Here is a 19,366-nt window from a genome sequence, read left to right as displayed (position 1 = left end):
TCAAAATACGGCAAGGGACCCAATGTGGGGGTGGGGAATTACTACATATTAATTATACATATTTATAAAATGTAAGGAACATTAAAAAAGAGATATTCAATTTTATTAAAATCAGTTAATGTTATGTATCTCTTTTTAAATACTCATTATGCTTAAAAAATAAGAATAATTAATATATAGTAGTTGGCACCCCCACATTGGATCCCTTACCCTAGTCCAATTTTAAATTAGCTATTCCGTTTTGATGGGAAAGATTTCTTATTTAAGATTAAAAGCACAGATAACAAAAGTTTGTCTTGCAAACAGAATAAGGACTTGCGTCAATCGAATAGCAGCAGCGAGGCGTTAATTAATCCAGTGTCGAGAGATCGACTGATTTAATTACAGATTTCAACTCGGTCGGTATATGTATGTATATCTTGACGAGTGGCCGTCGGGATCGGTAATTCGAAGGTCATGAAGTAACTTGCATTTCATTGATTCACGTCGGTATTTTCTTATTACGGATTTAATAATGATACGAATAATAATATAATATAATATAATAATAATAATAATAATATAAGTAATTATAATAATAATAAATCATCATTTAGAATTATTGTACATCGATATATTATTTAATATAATCTATTTTATATATTCTATATTAATATAGACTTCTATCTGATTCAATTAAATTCTTAAATCTTTATATTCTTGTTTTGTATCACCTGCCGAGTAAATTCTGGCGACTCGAGCGAGAAACACTTATGAAATTGGGGAAATAAAATACACCACCGGAGCGTCGTCACTTTTACATTATTTCTGTTCTGTTTTCTTTTTTTTTTCCTCCTTCGGATTTTCTTTTTCTCGTTTTTCTTTTTCTGTAATTCCACGCACGCCGTGCCCGAGAATATCACTAGAGAGTTTCTTTCGATTAGAGAACTGTTTGACATCCACACGTTACCGTTCGAAGTTCGTATAAAAATCATACCGAGATTATGGGGGTGGGGGAGAGAACGAAAACAAAGAGAAAAGATAATTAAAACGAAAGTGGGGAAAATCGAAATTAATGAGACAGCACGGTAACGGTGACGTATCGTCTCTCGATCCTCCCGGGCTCTCTCAACACGGCGCCTTGTGTTCAACCGTTTAAAACATGGAATTGACTTGAATATCTTCCCTACGCGAACATCACCGAGACCATCAGTTAATTAATTACATAATTAAATCACATGCCGCGTGTGAATAGAAAAAAAACAAAAAAAAATGACGGTGCTAAAAAGGACTAGAAGCTACAATTAGAATTAGTAAAAACGAGGACTAAATATTAAGCGAACTACGTAACGCGCATTCGTAAAAGAAACATCATTTTCCCTCTGACGATTTTTTGTACTTTTTTGATTACGGTTCATTATATTTGGCCGAGCCAGTTACCATAAATCTTTGTCCGTTCGCGGAATACACAAGCACGTATCGAGGGCAAATCTTGGTGCTTAAATAGTATTACTTGTTTCTCTGCCCTCACATGCACTTTCTCTTCACCCTTTTATAAAAGTTCTAGTACACCTACGTTCGCGATGACTAAGCACACCTCGCGAGAACGATCACCTCGCAGAATTAGATCTTTCGTACTTCCCGTATCTTTCTTTCTTCTCGTTTACTTTTTTTCTTCGCCTGCGCGCAAAGAAGAAAGTACAGTTTAACTGGTACTTCGTCATTATTCCGTTAATACACCCAGAAGCGGCCACAAAGAAAACACAACGCTCCCCCTCTGTCACGTGGTCAGAGTCAAAGTGTCGTTGTTATTTCGCAATTTACGCTAATTAACACAGCTCAAAGATAACAAGTGATTCAAAGACGATTACAGAATATTTTTGTTTTTTTTCTTCGGTCGTTATTTACAATCTTTAAAAATCACATGGTCTGTACCAGAGTCACCAAGTACTTTCACGCTTGATCAGACAATAAGTGGCGACCGACGGTCTCTTGTAATTTTTTTCTCTCTCACTCTCTCTCTCTCTCTCTCTCTCTCTCTCTCTCTCTCTCTCTATTTTTACACGTTTCTTATAATTATGCTCATCCACGAACAAACATCTTTTTCGCAACTAACACCCGAGAATTCTTTTATCCTTAATTTCATTGGACGCGAGAGTTACAGTGCGTCGCGCTTTCTCCCAGCGGATAAACTTTATGCCCTGTTTCCGGAGAGAAACAAGTCATCTCCGAAAGCATCACTAATGACTTTACACTAATCCAATGTGTAAATCTTTTTCGTTTTCACTCGATACCCGCACCGCCGCCACCGGATAGCAAACCGAAAATCTACGGTGGATTAGTGGTTTATAACGTTCTCGTTATAAACACGTTATGAAAATTAATATTAAACAGTTCCTACATAGTACAGAACCATAGTTCAATTTTTGTTGTTGTTGTTGTTTCGTTTAACGTGCCCGCTTTGTCGAACAGGAACCCATCGAAAAGTCAAAAAAAAAAACGCTTTTGACCACAACGAAATTTCATCCCTTAACTTACTGCTCGTACCTCTCGGGATTCTAATTTGGTGAAACAATGATCACTTTGTCTCGCAATCATAGATGCCTCTGAAGATCAATATATTATTACAAAATACTCAAATTAACTCATAAATATTCCGTATAATTAATAGTACGAATCAAAAAGAATTCGGATTGGTTCGTCGACCAATAATGATGTACAAAAATTACGCAGTAGTAATACAGCGCCAATAAATACGAATGTGTCGCAAAGTCCACGCACTTTGCTCGCCCACACGTTCTGGAAACTACGGACCTTAGAGATCTTGCGTTTTGTGATTGCCACTCCAGCGAAATTATGGAAAAAAGTCTTCTCGTGTGAATTTAGTTAACTTAACCGATCGCACCCCGTTATTCGTCCTCCGTGTCCCCGTCGCTGCTGTAATCTTGTAGAACGGGCGGTCTCAGAAAGGGTGCATTGTTCGTTTGACTATAATGTTTAACAATCTTACAATTATGCTCCGGAAAGTCAAACATTGTACAATTATAAATAGAGATGGGATAAAGCATGTACTAAATCATGTACTGTGATTTTTAAGCAGCGTTTTCGACATTTCTTTTACAATATATACCAAAAGAAATAAATTTGTTAAACAGTTTCTCATTCGTGCATCTTTACAATTTCGATAATTGTGAATTAAGAATACTAGAACCCGTCATTTTGACGAGTCCCGTAAACCTAGTGTTAAATTCTTCTACTGTCTTCGCAATGTGATATTTCAGTTAGTCACTTTTATCACAAATGCATAGAATCCGTTGTCTAATGATTTTCAACAGTTTTACTTGAACTTGATCCCATTCCTACTGGCAAAATAAGATCGAATGAAAGACTGTGTTCTACTTACGCGAGTCTTCGATAATGATTCAACCATTCCTCTAACATTTGTGCTACGAGTAAAGGTCTTTTATGAAGTTTTTGTTGCGCAACAAGTACACCACCCTCAGTTCTGCATACGTCGAGCCACTCCTTCAAAATGGTCTCCTCCCGACCTACTTCCTCCGAACTCAAGAAATGGATTGGCAACAGTTTGTGTTCACGGTCCATCAACGGCATAAACGTTGTCTGCATCTCGATTTGCAACTGCTGAAGTGGACTATTGCCGCCGACTAATCCTACGCCACCGTGCGATGAGATTGGTGGTATCCTAGACGACGCGTATGGTTCGATAGGTACGAGAGCTGTAAAGTGACCCCGCGTATAACCCAAAGCAATAGGCGATCGAATACAAAACGATGGTTCCCATAAAAGTGGAAGGTAAACACCTTCGAATCTTGCGTATCCTGTAAAAAGAATCGTTTCAATATATAGTGTCAGCTTTATACTACAGCTATTGAAGGATTAGTTTTAGAGGTGTGCGAGAAATCAAAAATGTTGAGTACCCGATGCACAGTGTTTGAGTGTTAGTAATTGTACGATAATAAATTGCAATAAAAAAACTTCAATTTTTTTAGCAAAATTAGTCCTCTTTTATTAGCCAGGGCGGGCAACATATTCGGTTCCTCGCACACCTCTATTTGATTTTGTGATAAATTACCTATGTCTTCACCCCGGAAACTTTTAACATATTTAACCCCATAAACAATAATAGGTCGTCTTAAAATGTGGGCGAGAGCGAATACATGTAATTGTTCCAACGCGCTTCCTGGCTGCGCAGCAGTTGCCAATAAACTTTCCCAATCTTCTTGCCATTGGGTCTCTTCTAATGTAAAATCTAACATTCGAGACGCTTGAGATGCCTCATACTCCCTCCATCGGGGATAAAAGCTGAAATAGTAAAGAGATAACAAATTAATGGAATCCATCTTCAAATCATGACTTCAAGTTGTTCATGTAAGACACAGGGAACTTACAATTGACCAGCTTGTTGCAAGGAATCAGCCAGAGCTCTCCTTAAAGCATTGTCTCGGTCAAAAACTCCCCAAGTAGCTTGCATTGCAGAATCTAATAAACAGTCTCCAGCAGATCTATTCCAAAGCGCGTGCAGACGACTTCCTAAACGCTCGGTAATTTCTAAAGACCAATTTAGTGCTGGTGGTTCTCCGCAACCACCTTCTAATTGCTGTTGAGCTTCCTTATCTAATAACTCCTCCAATAGTTGCTCCTGTACAATACTTGGTAAATCTTCTACCTGATAACGAAAATTTTCGATTTGTATTCAAGTAGACTTTATATAACTTAACATTATTTTATGTCTTGAACAAACTATTATACCCCAAAAGAAAAGTATTATAATGTTATAGTAACCTCAGCAGGCAAAGCGAATGTAGCTATATCAGTGACAAAATAACATGGAAAGGAACCCTTGCATAACCGGATACTATTGGTGACGTGTCGGCGTATTTGAGCAGCCAAATCTGGTGCAACATAACTTGGTACCCTTTTTACTCCAGAACCTGAACCTTCAATTTGTGATAATAATGTTGCTAGAATATCTTCTCTTTGAAATCTGTTAAGGGTATGATAAACTGAATGAGCAATACTCGGCAAAATATTCTGTTTAACACAATAATATTATACATTATATAACATACTATGATATTTATTTTATCACACATGTCACAAAGAAGTTGAAACATTGCCAAAAGAAATATACAGGGTGTCCCAGAAATTGTTGTACCTCCTCGAAGGGGATGATTCCAGAGGTCATTTGAAGTAACTTTGAAAAAATTTCCTTCATGGCTTTGTTAAGGAGTTATAACCATTAGAAGCCGTTGTAACCACATTCTAATTGGTCCATGTTACTCAAATGACCTCAGGAGCGACCTCAGGACCTTTGAAGGAAGTACAACATTTCTGGGACACCCTATATACATATACAAGAATATATGAACAGAAATAAATTTGATAAAATCCTTTGTTTAAAATTGTTTCTCACTGACCTAATTGCTAAATGTACTAGAGTATGCCCGACATCGAAAGCGCTACTTCTATTTAGAAGCAGAACTTCTGAGTGCGTCAACTGACGAGCAGGATCACCTCCGCTTGCCAAATAAGCCTCGACAGGAGCATTGTCGCCTTCCACAATGCCAAGACATGCGTTTAACCAGCACCAATCAGTATGACGCTTTAGCTGCTTTAATCTACGTTCATAGTCACAATTATTAGGAGATTGAGGAGTCGATAAATTGTCATTCCTGCTATCAGGATATCTATGCGAGCTCCTACAACATGAGAAGACTTGCAATACCTAAAATTGTTGTCTGTAGTATCAAAATAATCAATAAAATGCATTTACCTTCGTCCTACAGCCATATTCTCATCCCTTTGAGTTTGATGAATATACGGTACGTGCGGCGGAGAAGGTAAGTTGCGTTGACCATGATCTCTTTCTGGACTTGGCAAAATAACACCCACATTATTGGTACTTTTATCTCTTCTGTCTTTTTCTTTAGGATTACCACACATCACGCACTTCGTAGCTTTTGGCCAATTTTCATAAGTACACACGAGACAAGACCACTTTCCAGGATGCAAATTAGTTTGTAAGTTGTAAAATTTTTCCGGGTGTAAATTTATTGGAGGAGGTATAGATCCTGAATTTGGTGGCGGATCTCCTAGCCTAAGGGGTGCTAGATGTTCATGCAAATTTGAAGCTATGGAGTGTATAGACTGATTGAGACCCATGGGTTTTTTATTTCCACACTGAACACAACGTGTGGTATTTTGATAGTTAAGATAGGTACACATTGCACAAGACCACTTTCCACCCGATGGTACATTCTGACTATAATTCTGAGGACTAAGATTATAAGAATCCGTAGGACTTAAATGTGTTACTGGACCAGACGCGACGTTCGATCCAGATCTTTGTGGACTCGGATCCCTTAGACGGTAAATATCCTCCCCTAATAAAGGCTTGGCGCTTCTGCACATTGTGCATTTCAAAGAAGAAGGCCAGTTTTCATATGTACAATATTCACAGGTCCATTTCGACTCTCGTTCTTCAAGCCTGTTACTCATTTTCTCTGTATCACCCTTTTATCGTGTAAATCCTATTGTCTCTAATGCATAGACACTTTAATATCGAGGCTCAAATGAAATATATTTATAAAGCATAAATGTAAATCGAAAGTTACATCGAATATCGTGACAAGTTGTTCTTATTGTTGGTTATGGTAATTGAATTTTGCATATTTTCATGTCACAAGATAGGGCGAAAAGGTGATTCCCATAAACATTGGTGAGAGTATTCGTTAGTCATACAACGAAGTTCATGTCATGTGGTAAACATGTCGATTCGATATAAGAAAATAAAAGCTGCCACAGTAACGTGAATACAGACAGCTATCGAAATCTGCAAAGAAAAAAACGTAAAGGTATGAATTCAGTGGGAATAGTGATTATTATTTACGAGTAAGTAAGTAAATAAGTAAGTACGTATATCGATTAAATAAAAAAACAAGTGTTAGCTTTATTAACATATATATATATATATAATTGTATAACCTTAACAACAAGATTTACATTGACAAATAACATAAGACAAGGTAACTCACTAAAACAGGAACTAATATATTTACAATTGGATTCCAATCAGATCTACATGTATGTATACATATATACAGTGATTCCTTTATATACGTCGCTAAGACCTGGACGATAAACGTCGCGAAATTATCCCCACCACTGCCGGATATACCCCCTAAGGGGCCACGAATCTCGAGAAGCCTAGGACGCCGAAGAGTATAAACATAACACGGCTCGGGTATGTCTCCTGGACGATACATGACACTGGCAAGACCCGTGTTGTTGACATATATCGAGAATTCACTGTATACATTTAAAATAACATATACATAAAAACATGAGAGTACGCGAGGCGATCAAAATCTATAGTAACATGATACAAAATTCCTTGGCGAGACTAAGCATTTCAAAACTAAAACGCGGTAAACTGTAATAGAGGTTTGAAATGTGACTGACCTCTAGCGCTTTTATGTCGCACAAGCGTCACGTCAAGGAGAAATGTGGACAGGATTTTACGGGCCAAAGCAAGTGTCGTACGGCTGATAGATCAGAAGAGGGGCTACCTGGCAAAAGTTGAGCCTGGTGTCCCGAAAGTTGTTGTCACGCGCGAATAAGCTCCATCGAAGTACAATGTATCGGCTGACCGTGGTGAACCTGACGTGAAGACAGATACGTGGAATCAGTTGTAGGATCACGCACTACGGCCAGCAGCCCACTGTAATCGCATTTAAATAAGAGAGAAGGTTAAGGCACAGCTGCGAAAAACAATTTCACATCCGCGAGAACGAAAGCCCGCCTTCTCTCCTCGCGTTCGAATCGAAGTAATCTTCTTTCCCCACCGACGAAGACCCGAGGCACGTCACTCGTCGAACGGGTGAAATGCGACGAACATAACGAGACAAGAGAACTTCTCCCAATGCACACTCACTCCTTGATAAATAGACGCACGGTATCCCTTCTGGCTGCACTTCGCTCCTCTTTTCTCTTCTACAAGTCAAATACAGTCATGATGTTATCCTTCGAACTGCCATGCAAAGCTGAAGACTTCGCTGAGAAAGTAGGTTTTGACAATCATCCGCAAACAGATATCAGGGCTACCAACATCGTGTAACAATGCCTCCCGAACTCGCCGCTAGAGGGCCGCGAACGATAACCTATTCTCGCTGGTTCTCGATTTAATTATTCAAACGTCTGTATTCGAATTTCATACTTTCGAATTCAATACCAACTAATTATCTGTTCTATTCTTAACCGATCCTTAGAAACTGAGCTCAATCCATAGAGATCTACAAGCATATAATATATCTTAATGTTCGAGTACTACATTTTTTAGTTCATTTTCCATACGATGCAAATTTTGAATGACCTAGTTCACAATTAAGTATCGATGGATTAAAAAAAAATTAATCGTTAAAAATCATGATTGATTTAATCGATTGATGGGATTAATTGTCAATTACTGATTATGAAAATCAATCATAATTGTCAATCGTTGATTAAAATCACCGTACTCAAATATTCATCGCGCGATAAAGAGAGCGATAATTAGACTGCGGATTTTATGCATTTATAGCAAAAGTGCGTAAAGTGAAATACAGAGCAGAGAAAGTATCAAAAGTATTTGTGGATATTGTTACCTTATTTGCAATTGATTAAAATTAGTAGAAGAAATACATTTTTAGTTAATTCCTTTAAATTTGATGCAGAACACATTTTTATTTTACATGAAGATCCGCAATCTAGTAATAATGCAATTTACAAACAAGTATTTTAATTGTAATCGTTAGTTGTTAATTCCATTAGATATTACTCAATTCTGGCCTACAGTTAATTGATATTATCCGGTTAACAATAACCGAATTATCCCTGCCCTGGAATAATAACCGAGAAATCGGTTACTAGCCATTTAATGGGATATCCTAGTAGATGATAAATCCAGTTATATCAAGCACGCTAATTCAAGTGCGCCTATCTCCTATAAGATATAGACTTTGCTGTACACGTAAGTCTACTACAGTCGATCGAAATCAACAAACTATTCAAGGCCACCGTCAATGAAGTGTCTTCTCCATTGATTTATTTTTAAATCAATATCTGGTATCGAACCAGGCATCGAAAATATTCAATATTCCGGTATCGAAAAATATTTTAAAAAATTGCATCATGCTAACATTACCAATAGAACAGTAAGAATTTTGTAAACAGTACCTCCTGAACTTACCGCTAGAGGACTACAAAGAACATTCGATTCATGAATGTTTTTAATAGAGTCGGATTCCTTTAGCGGGACAGTCCATAATGTTCGAGTACTCTACTATACTTTAATTATTGAACATTTTACTATACGACAAATTCCGGGGAAAAATTACAAAATGCAATTGCACTCTTTCCTACCTCTAACCTTAATTTCAGTCGCTGCGATCTATAGTCACCGAGTTTGTGAAAAGTGTGCAGTTACATCACACAATCTCCTCCGAACCTTAACTCATTCATTGTTTTAAATGAATTCGTCCTTGAAAGTAGCTAGAATCCTCATACAAATCATCTTCGTCGTAGAAACGAACGAAGACGATCAAACTTTCTTGGATGCTTTCATACTATGGTTACACATTAATCTCGTGTCCGTTTCCGGTTTTTGAGACGTACCACGCACTTTCTTTCTGTCACCCTTGACACTTTGATGCCAATTTCGAAAATATTCGGCAACTCGACATCCGAGAATACGTGCTTTCTCGAAAAGTAACGATCTCGTACGTGTGTCCGACAGCGTTGATTAAGAGATGCAAAATGTTCAGTTAAGAGCTAACATGTTCGCGCTACATACGCGGGAAGCTATTTTTTATTTATAAATATCTTGGGCCACGGGCCAAATGGGACTTAGCCTAGACACTTATCCTTGACATTTGATTGAGTGAGATTGTTATCATACGTAAAACACATCCAACTAGGGTGGACAATTATTTTTCGTTTTTATAGTTTACTCACCTGGCCACGAAATCTCGTGTTTTTATAGATATCGTTGACCGAAGACCGATGACGTCACGCCGATCAGCTGGAAACCAATGCTGCACCGATTCTCCGTAACGCGATCCGATTTTCTTCCAGTGAATCTGCACTCGAAATTTTTCTACGTCGACATACGTCAAAATGATTAATACGAATGTCACAATATTATACGGCAGTGAAACCGGCACTGCTGAAGACGTAGCTGAACAAATTTGGAAAAGTGCCAAAAGGTTTTGTTATTGTCCTCTTTCTACTTTGCATACAGAACAATACCGTGAAAGACAGCTTGATATGATTTCATATTCAATGCATTGGACAGTGCACTTATTTTAATTGTTTCAGGAAAGGTTTACAGAGCTCTGTCTCTGCACTGAACGACTATGATATTCAAAATCTTAATTCGGAGAAAATGATTGTCTTTGTCGTCGCTACAACGGGTCAGGGGGATCCTCCTAATAACATGAGGCAATTTTGGAGACTTCTGTTAAGGAAGAGTCTGCCAACGACATTGCTGAGCAATGTAAAGTACGGTGTGTTAGGTTTGGGCGATAGTTCCTATGCAAAATTTAATTTCGCAGCGAAAAAGTTGAACAAAAGGTTGACACAATTGGGTGCTAAAGAAATACTGCCTATTGGACTAGCTGATGATCAACATGATTTAGGGATTGATGCAGTTATTGATCCTTGGCTACAAGAATTATGGATAAAAATTGCTGATACGTTCCATATAAATACTACAGATTTGATTAACGATCAAGATACAGTAATTGAAAGATTTAGCATTTCTGAAATACATACAGATTCTGTAAATAATGACTGTTCTTCAGAGAATAATATTTATATGAGAGAAGTGCTTACAAATAATGAAAGAAAAGTGGGTACAGTAATTAAAAATATGAAAACCACTGCCGAAGACCATTTTCAGGACGTCAGACTGATTCAGATAAGATCAGACAATATTGACTATCAACCTGGGGATGTGGTGTATGTTAGACCAAAGAATTCTAAGCAACAAGTTGACAAATTTTTTAAAGTATTAAGTAGTAACAATGTACAATTAGATCCGGATACGAAAATCCAAGTATCAGAAAAAGAAGTTAAAGTGCCAACAGTCTTAAGGCAACCTTTAACTTTAAGACAAATTGTGGAACAATATTGGGATTTAAATTTTAAGCCAAGAAGATGTACAATGCAAGTACTGTATCAAATTAGCGACAATGAATTGGAGAAAGAGAAGTTCCACGAGTTTACAACAGTAAGCGGCCAAGAAGAATTGTACAATTACATCAATAGGCCAAGGAGAAATATTGTAGAATTATTCGCCGATTTTCCCCACACAACTACTAAATTAAATGTAAAGCTTTTATTTGAAATCATGGCTCCTATAAAGCCTCGTGCTTTTAGCATAGCATCGAGTTTGAGAGTTACTAAAAATGAAATTCATTTACTAGTTGCTGTGGTGAAGTATAAAACTAAATTGTTTGAACCACGATACGGTTTGTGCTCCAACTGGTTAGCTAGTTTACAGAAGGAAGAGAAAGTAATATTTTGGATACAAAAAGGAACTTTTAAGTTCACATACGATAGACCAATGATACTGATTGGTCCTGGAACAGGTGTTGCTCCATTTCGGTCCGTACTGTTAGATAAATCGGCACTAGAGAATGATTTAAGCAACTGTGTTCTTTTCTTCGGATGCAGAAACAAAGAAAAAGATTATCACTGTAAAGATGATTTTGAACACATGTCACAGAAACTGCATTTAAACTTATTCTGTGCATTTTCTAGGGACCAAGAACATAAAATGTAAGCAACTTATAGAACTTTATATTTTGCTACAGTTTAATTATTAGAGATGTGCGAGAACTTCTAATAATTATACTTTATTACTTGCAAATATTACAGATATGTGCAGCATGTTATACGAGGTCAAAAACAGCTGTGTTGGGACTTCCTTAACAGAAATGGTAGCATTTATTTAGCAGGTAATTCTAAGAATATGCCAAACTGTGTTCGTGAAGAATTTGTTGATCTAGTGAAAGAGAAAGCAGGGCACACCAAGGAAGAAGCAGAGAATTTTATTAAACAGCTAGAAAATACAAATCGGTATCAAGTTGAAACATGGGGTTAATAAACACCAAAATAATTATTGTTAAAAATTTGTAAATAATATGATGTCTCAAATATTATACAATATGGTGTACCAGATCGCCCGTTCACCATTATTACAATGGAGGGAAGCAGTATAAAGAGAAATCTGAAAAATACAGACAATTAGCCAAAATTTTTTAAATTCCAAAGTGGGGAAAAGGGTGGGGAGTACAACCGTGACCGCCATGTTATGCGAGCGTAACATAGAGTAATTAGATCAGCACGACGCCATAAGATTTCCATCTTTCTTCCGTCAGTCGTATCAAGGTCGATAGAATAATCTCGTAAATCTACAATAAAAATGTCCTATTGCTTCAGAACCGGGAGTAAAAAATATAATAGAGGTAGATGGGTGGTCTCGAATACCCTGTATATTTTTATCAATTAACAGAATTTAATAAAAATTAATAATTATAAAAGTAAAACTTTCTTTGACTATGCGCCGCCCTTCGTAAAGTTTTCAAGTGTTTCTCTTGATCGACGTCCTTAAAGTATTAGATATACGTATATGTGTATTATAAAAATAATTATGTCGCATCTTCAGACTGTCTGCGTCGTACTATAGCGAGATCGCAAGTGTCGCTGTCTGGAGAATGTTATTTACATATCATTGCCCAAAATGACACCCGCTCAACTGGTTCGAGCGAAAAGTAATGACTGTTGTAGATAAGTTACGTCAGCTGCATTCGTGATGCAAGATTTTTTTTCTTACGCTGATTTGAATATCTGCACAGACGCGCGCGCGCGTCGTAATGCCTCGGACTAGTTCGTGGATCTCCGCGCAGCGTGGAGCTAACTTGTCGAACTCTAACCCTGTCTTATCTTAACCTACAAAAATAAAGCAGAAACATGGTACGTCGTGCACGTTGGGGAACAGTTCTATTCATAACTCCACGCCTTAACCAGTGGATCATGCAGTGATACCATAAGGGGTTCTATCGAGACCTTCCTTTCCGAAAAAGAAATCGTGGAGTCCGTTGCTGGAAGGCGCACCACAAATGACGATTAAATAACGTAAACTCGCAACCAAATTTTCCAACGATAATTCCAAGCTTTAGCAACGTCCGTCCACCAGACAAAAAAGTGGTTGCATTCAGCCGAAACAACTACGGATCATTTTCACCAGAGCTTTACCGACACGTGAAATGTATTAACCTACGGTACTGCACAGCTTCTAATTGAATTCAAGTTTAAAAAACTACACGGAAAAATGGCGGGCAGTTACACGAAGAAAGAATTCGGCGTAGGCAGCGAGGAACAGACATTGTTAAAAGATTCAAATGGGACCCGCATCGTGCCCGCGAAAGGTATACGATATTGCCCCTCTTTGTCGCCTTTTCTTTTTTTTTTCTCCCTTCTGGCTTCCACAACCTTAATCGTTTCTGCCCCGCTTCTACATTTCAAATATCGGAGACTCTACCCTTCTCGGAACTGTTTTTGTTTCTTTTTTTCTTTATTTTCACCACAAATACTTGGCAAACCGGTCCCTCCATGGAGAGTATTCACACAGGCCAGCTTTGTATATGATAGTCCCTCAAGAATTTTAGTGTGTAACATTGATTTGTGCTTCAACCAGGCTTGAATTTTTCAAAAAGCTGTGTTAAGTTCATGTTTATTATGAAATGTTAAGTATCATTTGCAAAAATAAAAATATTCAGGTGTAATAAATGTTGGAACTTCATAGCTTTATGCATATTTGTGTGTTTCTGAATTTAAGTAATTGCTTTTCATCCTTGAACCGGTATCGCATCATTTGACAAGAAATCGCGATAAAGATAATTGATTTCTGTAATCATACTCAAGTTACATTTGAAGAACCAAATCTTCAGGTTCTATTTATCTGAAGCATATCATGTTCAAATAGCCCTACCTATCTATAGATATGTGAATCTTGACATAAGAGTCTAATAGTTAGGAATATTTTAAATGGAATAGGAAAATTATGGAAACGTTGAAAATATATCTTCTTTTATACGTATACATTGACATAAGACAAAGTATTTTATATACACTGGATCGCAGTAATATTCTGACACTTTTAAAAGTATGATAACTTTTTTAATATTGGACTATATCCAATGGATATAGGATTTTTTTGGAATTTTTTTCAGAAGCTAGAACAATTAGTTTGCTGTATGATGTGAAAAAATATTTTGGAAAAATTGTAAGTGGTTGGAATTGCAGAGAAAATGTTAAAAGTTGTATTTTACCATTTTTTTATGTGGACCTATATAGAAAATTTAAAAAATACGTTTTGCAGATCCATATCAATTTTATACATTCTGAAAATTTCATCAAAATTGGTCAATGTAGAAAATTGGAGTTTTTCACGATTTTTGGTCTATAACTTTATTAAATCTAAGGATTCTTACCTAGAATTTTTTGTCATGTGGTAAACTAATTATTCTAACTTTAAAAAAAAAATCCAAGTCATATGATCCAATATTTAAAAAGTTATCGTACTTTTAAGAGTGTCTAAATAATACTGTGATTCACTGTACATGTATATGAAAAGCAGTAATTGAGAAAGCAATTTCCTTTGATAAAATTCAGATATCTTTGAAATATGTTTGAATAGAAGTGGGCTTATACAAGTCACTATTAAAATGCATTATTAAGGAAAATATTCTGTGATCATCCGAGAATCCTATTTCAGTCAGGAAGCTAACTTTTCTGCCGACACAAGTGTAAACAAGAAGAGCTAGATAAAGTTGTATGCATATGTCTGCGTCGAATATTTTGTATCATCATGACCTTCATCATCATTATTGATTATTAAAAATTACAATTATACACAGATTTTATATTAATTTATGTTATTTGCCATTTTATTTAGTACCATCATAATATGTTACATGCTTACAGCATAATATTATGTATGTTATACAGGAATATAATTTAGAGCCAAATGGAAAACAACTAGAATAAACTTGTATAAATGTCTTGTCCACAGGTTGCATTAAACCTTCCTATAAAACATTTAGAGTTCACATTTCAACTGGTAATTAATGTTTCATTTCTTTTATTGTGTAAACAATGTTTGTGTTGTCCAATCTGAATGTCTAAAAATATTTCTTATCTTTACGTCGCATAAGTGCAGGATGCAATTCTGAGATGATGTATGTATACTGTACATGTTGCGTTACGCATTAGGGTCTTCTTTGAATTGATAATTGCTTTAAATTGGAGCATCATGAAAGTGTTGTCAAGATAGCTTTAACTCCTACCATATTAAATTACTGTGTATGTGTGTATGTGTGCGTACGTGTTTTTACGAATCTTACTAAAGAGCTGGATCTTTTATTATAGGTACTGAACCTGTACGTCTTTCCCCCGGATGGGAAGGTACTGGCAGGCCTGATGATGAATTGAATTTTAAAGGAATCACAATGGATCAAGCAGATCTTGAATTGAATCCTCCGAGAGATAGGTAAGCCCAAGTCTATGTTTTTAACACTTTAGCTACTAGGTGTCTATTAACATTCTATTTCTAGCAAGATTGTTATATTCGTATGTTTATATATTCAGATTAAATATTGTATTCCTTATAATGGTACTTCATGGAATTGGTGCCTTGATGCCATGGAATATGTTCATAACAGCAAAAAAAGTAAGAAATTCAATTAAGATTAGTTTCCAGCATAATAATGATCACATGTTTACAGTTACATTAATTATTCTTTTAGTATTTTGTTGACTACAAGTTATCTAAGGATTACACAGGGATTGAGACAGACTTTGACAAAAATTTTCTTTCTTATCTAGCATTCGCAGCGCAAATACCAAATCTACTATTTAATTGGTTAAATATATTTATACAATTTGGGTATGTACATTTTGAATAATACCGATTTGATGTATGTGTTCCACTATATTTTCTGGTATTTCTAACAACTTTGGAGTCTAATGTTTGTGTTGTTCTATCGATTAGCGTAATTTCTTCAGAACTTTGAAATGTGTCTGATTGTTTTAGTGGCAATTTGACAACACGTATAGTATGGGGCATCTTCATACAAGTTTTGGTATTTGTATGTACTGTTATTTTGGCAATGACTGATAGTTCTGGTTGGCCTGGTGTCTTTTTCTGGATAACCATGGTTTCTGTTATTATATTAAACAGTAAGATGTGAAACATTTTATTTTTTAAAATGGTGTAGGAAAAATGTTTTTAAGTTTCCTTGATTAATGGAAGTTACAATCTCTTTCTTATCATCTCGTCTTTTGTACTCTATCATTGTATGTTATAAATTTTTTGCAGCTGCTAATGGAATTTATCAAAACTCTGTATATGGTATGGTTGCAAAGTTACCCACAAAGTACACAGGAGCTGTTATTTTAGGCTCGGTAAACGCTAACTCCTCAAATTTCATGATAAAGAAGATCACGTGGCGTGTTTTTACACAGCTATATTATTTTCCTGTTATTTTCAGAATTTAAGCGGAACGTTTACAGCCGTAATTAATTTTATCGCTGATTACATGTCACCAAATGCTCGAACTGCTGCAATATACTATTTCATAACGGCTCTCTTCGTTCTTTTGGCATGCTTCGACACTTACTTTGCACTTCCAATAAATGTAAGATTCATAATCTTTTAAACATTTCATCTGATCTGCAACATTTATTAACTCTTTCTGTTTGTAGAGGTTTTATCGATATAGTGAATTATTACATCAAAAAGGATTAAATAAAAGGCAGTTGGAAAATAAAGGAAAAGCGAAACCTGATGGATTACCATATTGGAAAATATTCAAACAGTGTTTTCCTCAATGTTTTAACGTTTTTTTTGTGTTTTTCGTGACTCTTTCGTTGTTCCCTTCTGTACAGTCTGACATACAACGTTCAGATCCAAATTTTATAGTCTCAACAAATTACTACACATCTATTATGTGTTTTCTTACGTTTAATATTACCGCTCTGATTGGAAGTTGTATTGCATCAATGGCACAGTGGGTAAGTTTTCTTTTCCTTTCCTATTCGTGAATTTCATAATTTTAAATGCACACAGTTATTTCCTAATTTCTATTTTCTCTCTTTCTCTGCAGCCTAGTAAAAAATATTTGATAATCCCAGTTGTTTTACGTGTTCTATTTATACCATTGTTTTTAATGTGCAATTATAGACCAAAAGGTCTTACAAGACTACTACCAGTGTACATTAATAACGACTGGGTTTATTTCGTAATTGCTGTAACAATGGGTGTAAGTAGCGGTTACTATTCGTCGCTGGCCATGATGTACTGTCCCAGGTGAACCTCTTAAATTTTAATAACGAGATGACTAATGTTTTTGTCAATGCAATCAAAGATATGTAATTGTACATTTTAATTTCAGAATGGTAGATTCAGATTATGCTTCAACAGCTGGCATGTTTGGCGGGGCATCGTTAATAACAGGAATTTTTACTGGAATATTGTTCGGCACGGTAATGCCCAGTATTGTAGAAAATTTATCGTTTTAATCTGTGCATTATTCGATTATGGAACATTAATTGATTTTTGAAGATGTTTCTGAAATAGATAAATCAAAATGGAAACAACATAAAAAAAGGAAATCAGAATTTATTAACACAATGCAATCTAATTTTTGTATTATACTATTTATATTTTTGAGGGAAAAAGAAACTCATTTCTATAGATCTTTTATTATCAGGGTAGATAAGAGTGAGAATAAATGTTTTAATTAATTGTGAAACCATTTAGTTAAATGGTATACGCATGATTTTAATTTATTGATTCATACCTGACTTAATATAAAGTTGTTTTGTTTATGAACGGAAAAGAAAAAGGAGCACGAAAGTATCAATGTCTAATAAAAGATGTAGAAGTTGCCTGATTCCATCGAGCTCGAATTATGAAAATTTTTTTTAATTTAAAATGAAGAAACGGAAATCGTTACATCATGTAAATGATCTTAATGTTTAATCACCCCAATGAAACTACTACTATCTAGAATTGGACCAATAAGCCTTACTAACCACGTATTGCTAGGTTTTTCACATATATAAGTTGATTCAAAGCCGCTAAAATAAGCACATCAAAAATCTGTATATTTAATATTTGTTACTTACACAGACCAAATTTAAGATAAGACTGTGCTTTGTTACCTTTTTTGTACTAATAATACGATTAATTCAGAACTGAGCTTGTATATCACTTATATCGCAAAATGATGAGTAATGCATCATTTTCTTTTTTTATTCTCGAAAGAATATTGTGAAATTCTCACGCATGCATTTAACAAGTGCATCAGTCTATGTTCACTAATATTTACGCAAATCTTGCACAGAACAACTTTCAAGGTTTGACGACTACTTTAATAATAATTTATTTAGATGTGTTCTCATTCTTTTTTAGTGAATAATAAGTGTACTACTTTTTAACAAGTTATTGTATAGTTTTTAAGTATTTTCTTAAGTAAGTTCTCATGTTAATTTTATACAGTTTTTTTTCGCAGTGTTCACAATTTATATTTATAATTGTAGAACACCGAAGAATTAAATGCTTATCTTTTGAAGCAACTTATAACTAACAAACCATGAAGGAACGATCTGACTGTTACTAGACTCAGTATAGATCATGACAATAAAATTTCTTTTCTATTTGATAGAGATATTGTTTTACACATTTCCATAATCTCATATTTGTTTTTACATTTAAAAACAGTATATAAAAATAGTATGTAATACTATATGCTTACTAAGTACTTCTCTTTAATCTGTGCATTAACAAGCTGATCAAGACAGTATGTGTGAGTGAACAATGACATAACAACTTACTCTCTATAGTATGTTACAAGCTCAATGAAACTGCGCTACAAAACTTTCTGTACATTTATATGATATATTGTATTTGTTGACACACGTTTACTGAATGCATGACTCAGAAATGTGAAACACTGTATACTTTATGTGGAATACTGTGTCTTTGTTCGAATAATTTGTGAATGATGTATACTCTTTGATTATTTCATTTCTGTGATTATGATTAGCAGAAATGAATATTTATTTGAATAACACATTGCTCAAAATTGGCTCAAGTCTGAAGTGTTTTACAATAAATTTTCCTATGCGTGAAAGAGGATCAAGTAAAAGTATACATCATTGAACGTAAACCTTCGTTGAAGAATAATTATCAGAATTTGTACATATTGTCTAAGTGCTTCCACATGTTCGTAACATGTGATGATTACAAATTTGCATTTTT

At 35.4% G+C, this 19,366-nt stretch overlaps 2 protein-coding genes and 1 long non-coding RNA gene across 18 annotated transcripts; 1 reads left to right on the top strand and 2 right to left on the bottom strand.

Moving 5' to 3' along the window:
* Nucleotides 1-815: 815 nt before the first annotated feature.
* On the bottom strand, nt 816-10,008 carry Trbd (ubiquitin thioesterase trabid). 14 transcript variants are annotated; one of them, XM_076787768.1, is made up of 10 exons: nt 9,652-9,978; nt 7,934-7,992; nt 7,462-7,659; nt 5,774-6,832; nt 5,418-5,699; nt 4,783-4,984; nt 4,389-4,666; nt 4,073-4,302; nt 3,383-3,818; nt 816-2,967 (listed from the first exon to the last, which is right to left on the bottom strand). In XM_076787768.1, exons 4-10 carry the CDS (start codon nt 6,496-6,498, stop codon nt 2,889-2,891), a joined length of 2,232 nt encoding a protein of 743 aa, XP_076643883.1. In that variant the 5' UTR covers nt 6,499-6,832; nt 7,462-7,659; nt 7,934-7,992; nt 9,652-9,978; the 3' UTR covers nt 816-2,888. The 14 variants fall into 14 exon arrangements, with proteins under 14 accessions (XP_076643883.1, XP_076643879.1, XP_076643882.1 ...); XM_076787764.1 differs by lacking the exon at nt 9,652-9,978 and adding an exon at nt 9,407-9,517 and having other exon boundaries at nt 7,462-7,720; XM_076787767.1 differs by lacking the exon at nt 9,652-9,978 and adding an exon at nt 9,407-9,517.
* LOC143354057 (NADPH-dependent diflavin oxidoreductase 1) lies at nt 9,389-17,875 on the top strand. Of its 3 annotated transcripts, XM_076787779.1 has the most exons (13): nt 9,389-9,524; nt 10,019-10,241; nt 10,354-11,817; nt 11,917-11,996; nt 15,472-15,592; nt 15,691-15,772; nt 15,849-15,988; nt 16,136-16,281; nt 16,421-16,506; nt 16,593-16,739; nt 16,807-17,115; nt 17,208-17,410; nt 17,496-17,875. In XM_076787779.1, exons 2-13 carry the CDS (start codon nt 10,153-10,155, stop codon nt 17,620-17,622), a joined length of 2,994 nt encoding a protein of 997 aa, XP_076643894.1. In that variant the 5' UTR covers nt 9,389-9,524; nt 10,019-10,152; the 3' UTR covers nt 17,623-17,875. The 3 variants fall into 3 exon arrangements, with proteins under 3 accessions (XP_076643894.1, XP_076643892.1, XP_076643893.1); XM_076787777.1 differs by lacking the exons at nt 9,389-9,524; nt 10,019-10,241; nt 10,354-11,817; nt 11,917-11,996 and adding exons at nt 12,927-13,469; nt 15,116-15,163; XM_076787778.1 differs by lacking the exons at nt 9,389-9,524; nt 10,019-10,241; nt 10,354-11,817; nt 11,917-11,996 and adding an exon at nt 12,930-13,469.
* On the bottom strand, nt 12,275-12,973 carry LOC143354066 (uncharacterized). The gene is made up of 2 exons (XR_013082269.1): nt 12,875-12,973; nt 12,275-12,796 (listed from the first exon to the last, which is right to left on the bottom strand). It is a non-coding gene; the product is annotated as an uncharacterized LOC143354066 (long non-coding RNA).
* Nucleotides 17,876-19,366: the final 1,491 nt, after the last annotated feature.

The sequence above is a fragment of the Halictus rubicundus genome, chromosome 5, assembly GCF_050948215.1.
Source record: "Halictus rubicundus isolate RS-2024b chromosome 5, iyHalRubi1_principal, whole genome shotgun sequence".
NCBI classification, from domain to species: Eukaryota; Metazoa; Arthropoda; class Insecta; order Hymenoptera; family Halictidae; genus Halictus; species Halictus rubicundus.
The sequence above is the reverse complement of the archived record's forward strand: the minus strand, read 5'-3'. Positions and strand labels throughout refer to the sequence as shown.

What these genes read in the sequence shown, in the direction of transcription:
- Trbd (XM_076787769.1), bottom strand. Translation starts at nt 6,498, where the DNA reads ATGAGTAACAGGCTTGAAGAACGAGAGTCGAAATGGACCTGTGAATAT. An exon ending in AATATGGCTGTAGGACGAAG is followed by an intron (nt 5,700 to 5,773) that starts GTAAATGCATTT and finishes CTCATGTTGTAG; the next exon opens with GAGCTCGCATAGATATCCTG. An exon ending in CTAGTACATTTAGCAATTAG is followed by an intron (nt 4,985 to 5,417) that starts GTCAGTGAGAAA and finishes TACCCTTAACAG; the next exon opens with ATTTCAAAGAGAAGATATTC.
- LOC143354057 (XM_076787779.1), top strand. Translation starts at nt 10,153, where the DNA reads ATGATTAATACGAATGTCACAATATTATACGGCAGTGAAACCGGCACT. An exon ending in AATATATTTATACAATTTGG is followed by an intron (nt 15,989 to 16,135) that starts GTATGTACATTT and finishes TGATTGTTTTAG; the next exon opens with TGGCAATTTGACAACACGTA. An exon ending in TTCTGTTATTATATTAAACA is followed by an intron (nt 16,282 to 16,420) that starts GTAAGATGTGAA and finishes AATTTTTTGCAG; the next exon opens with CTGCTAATGGAATTTATCAA.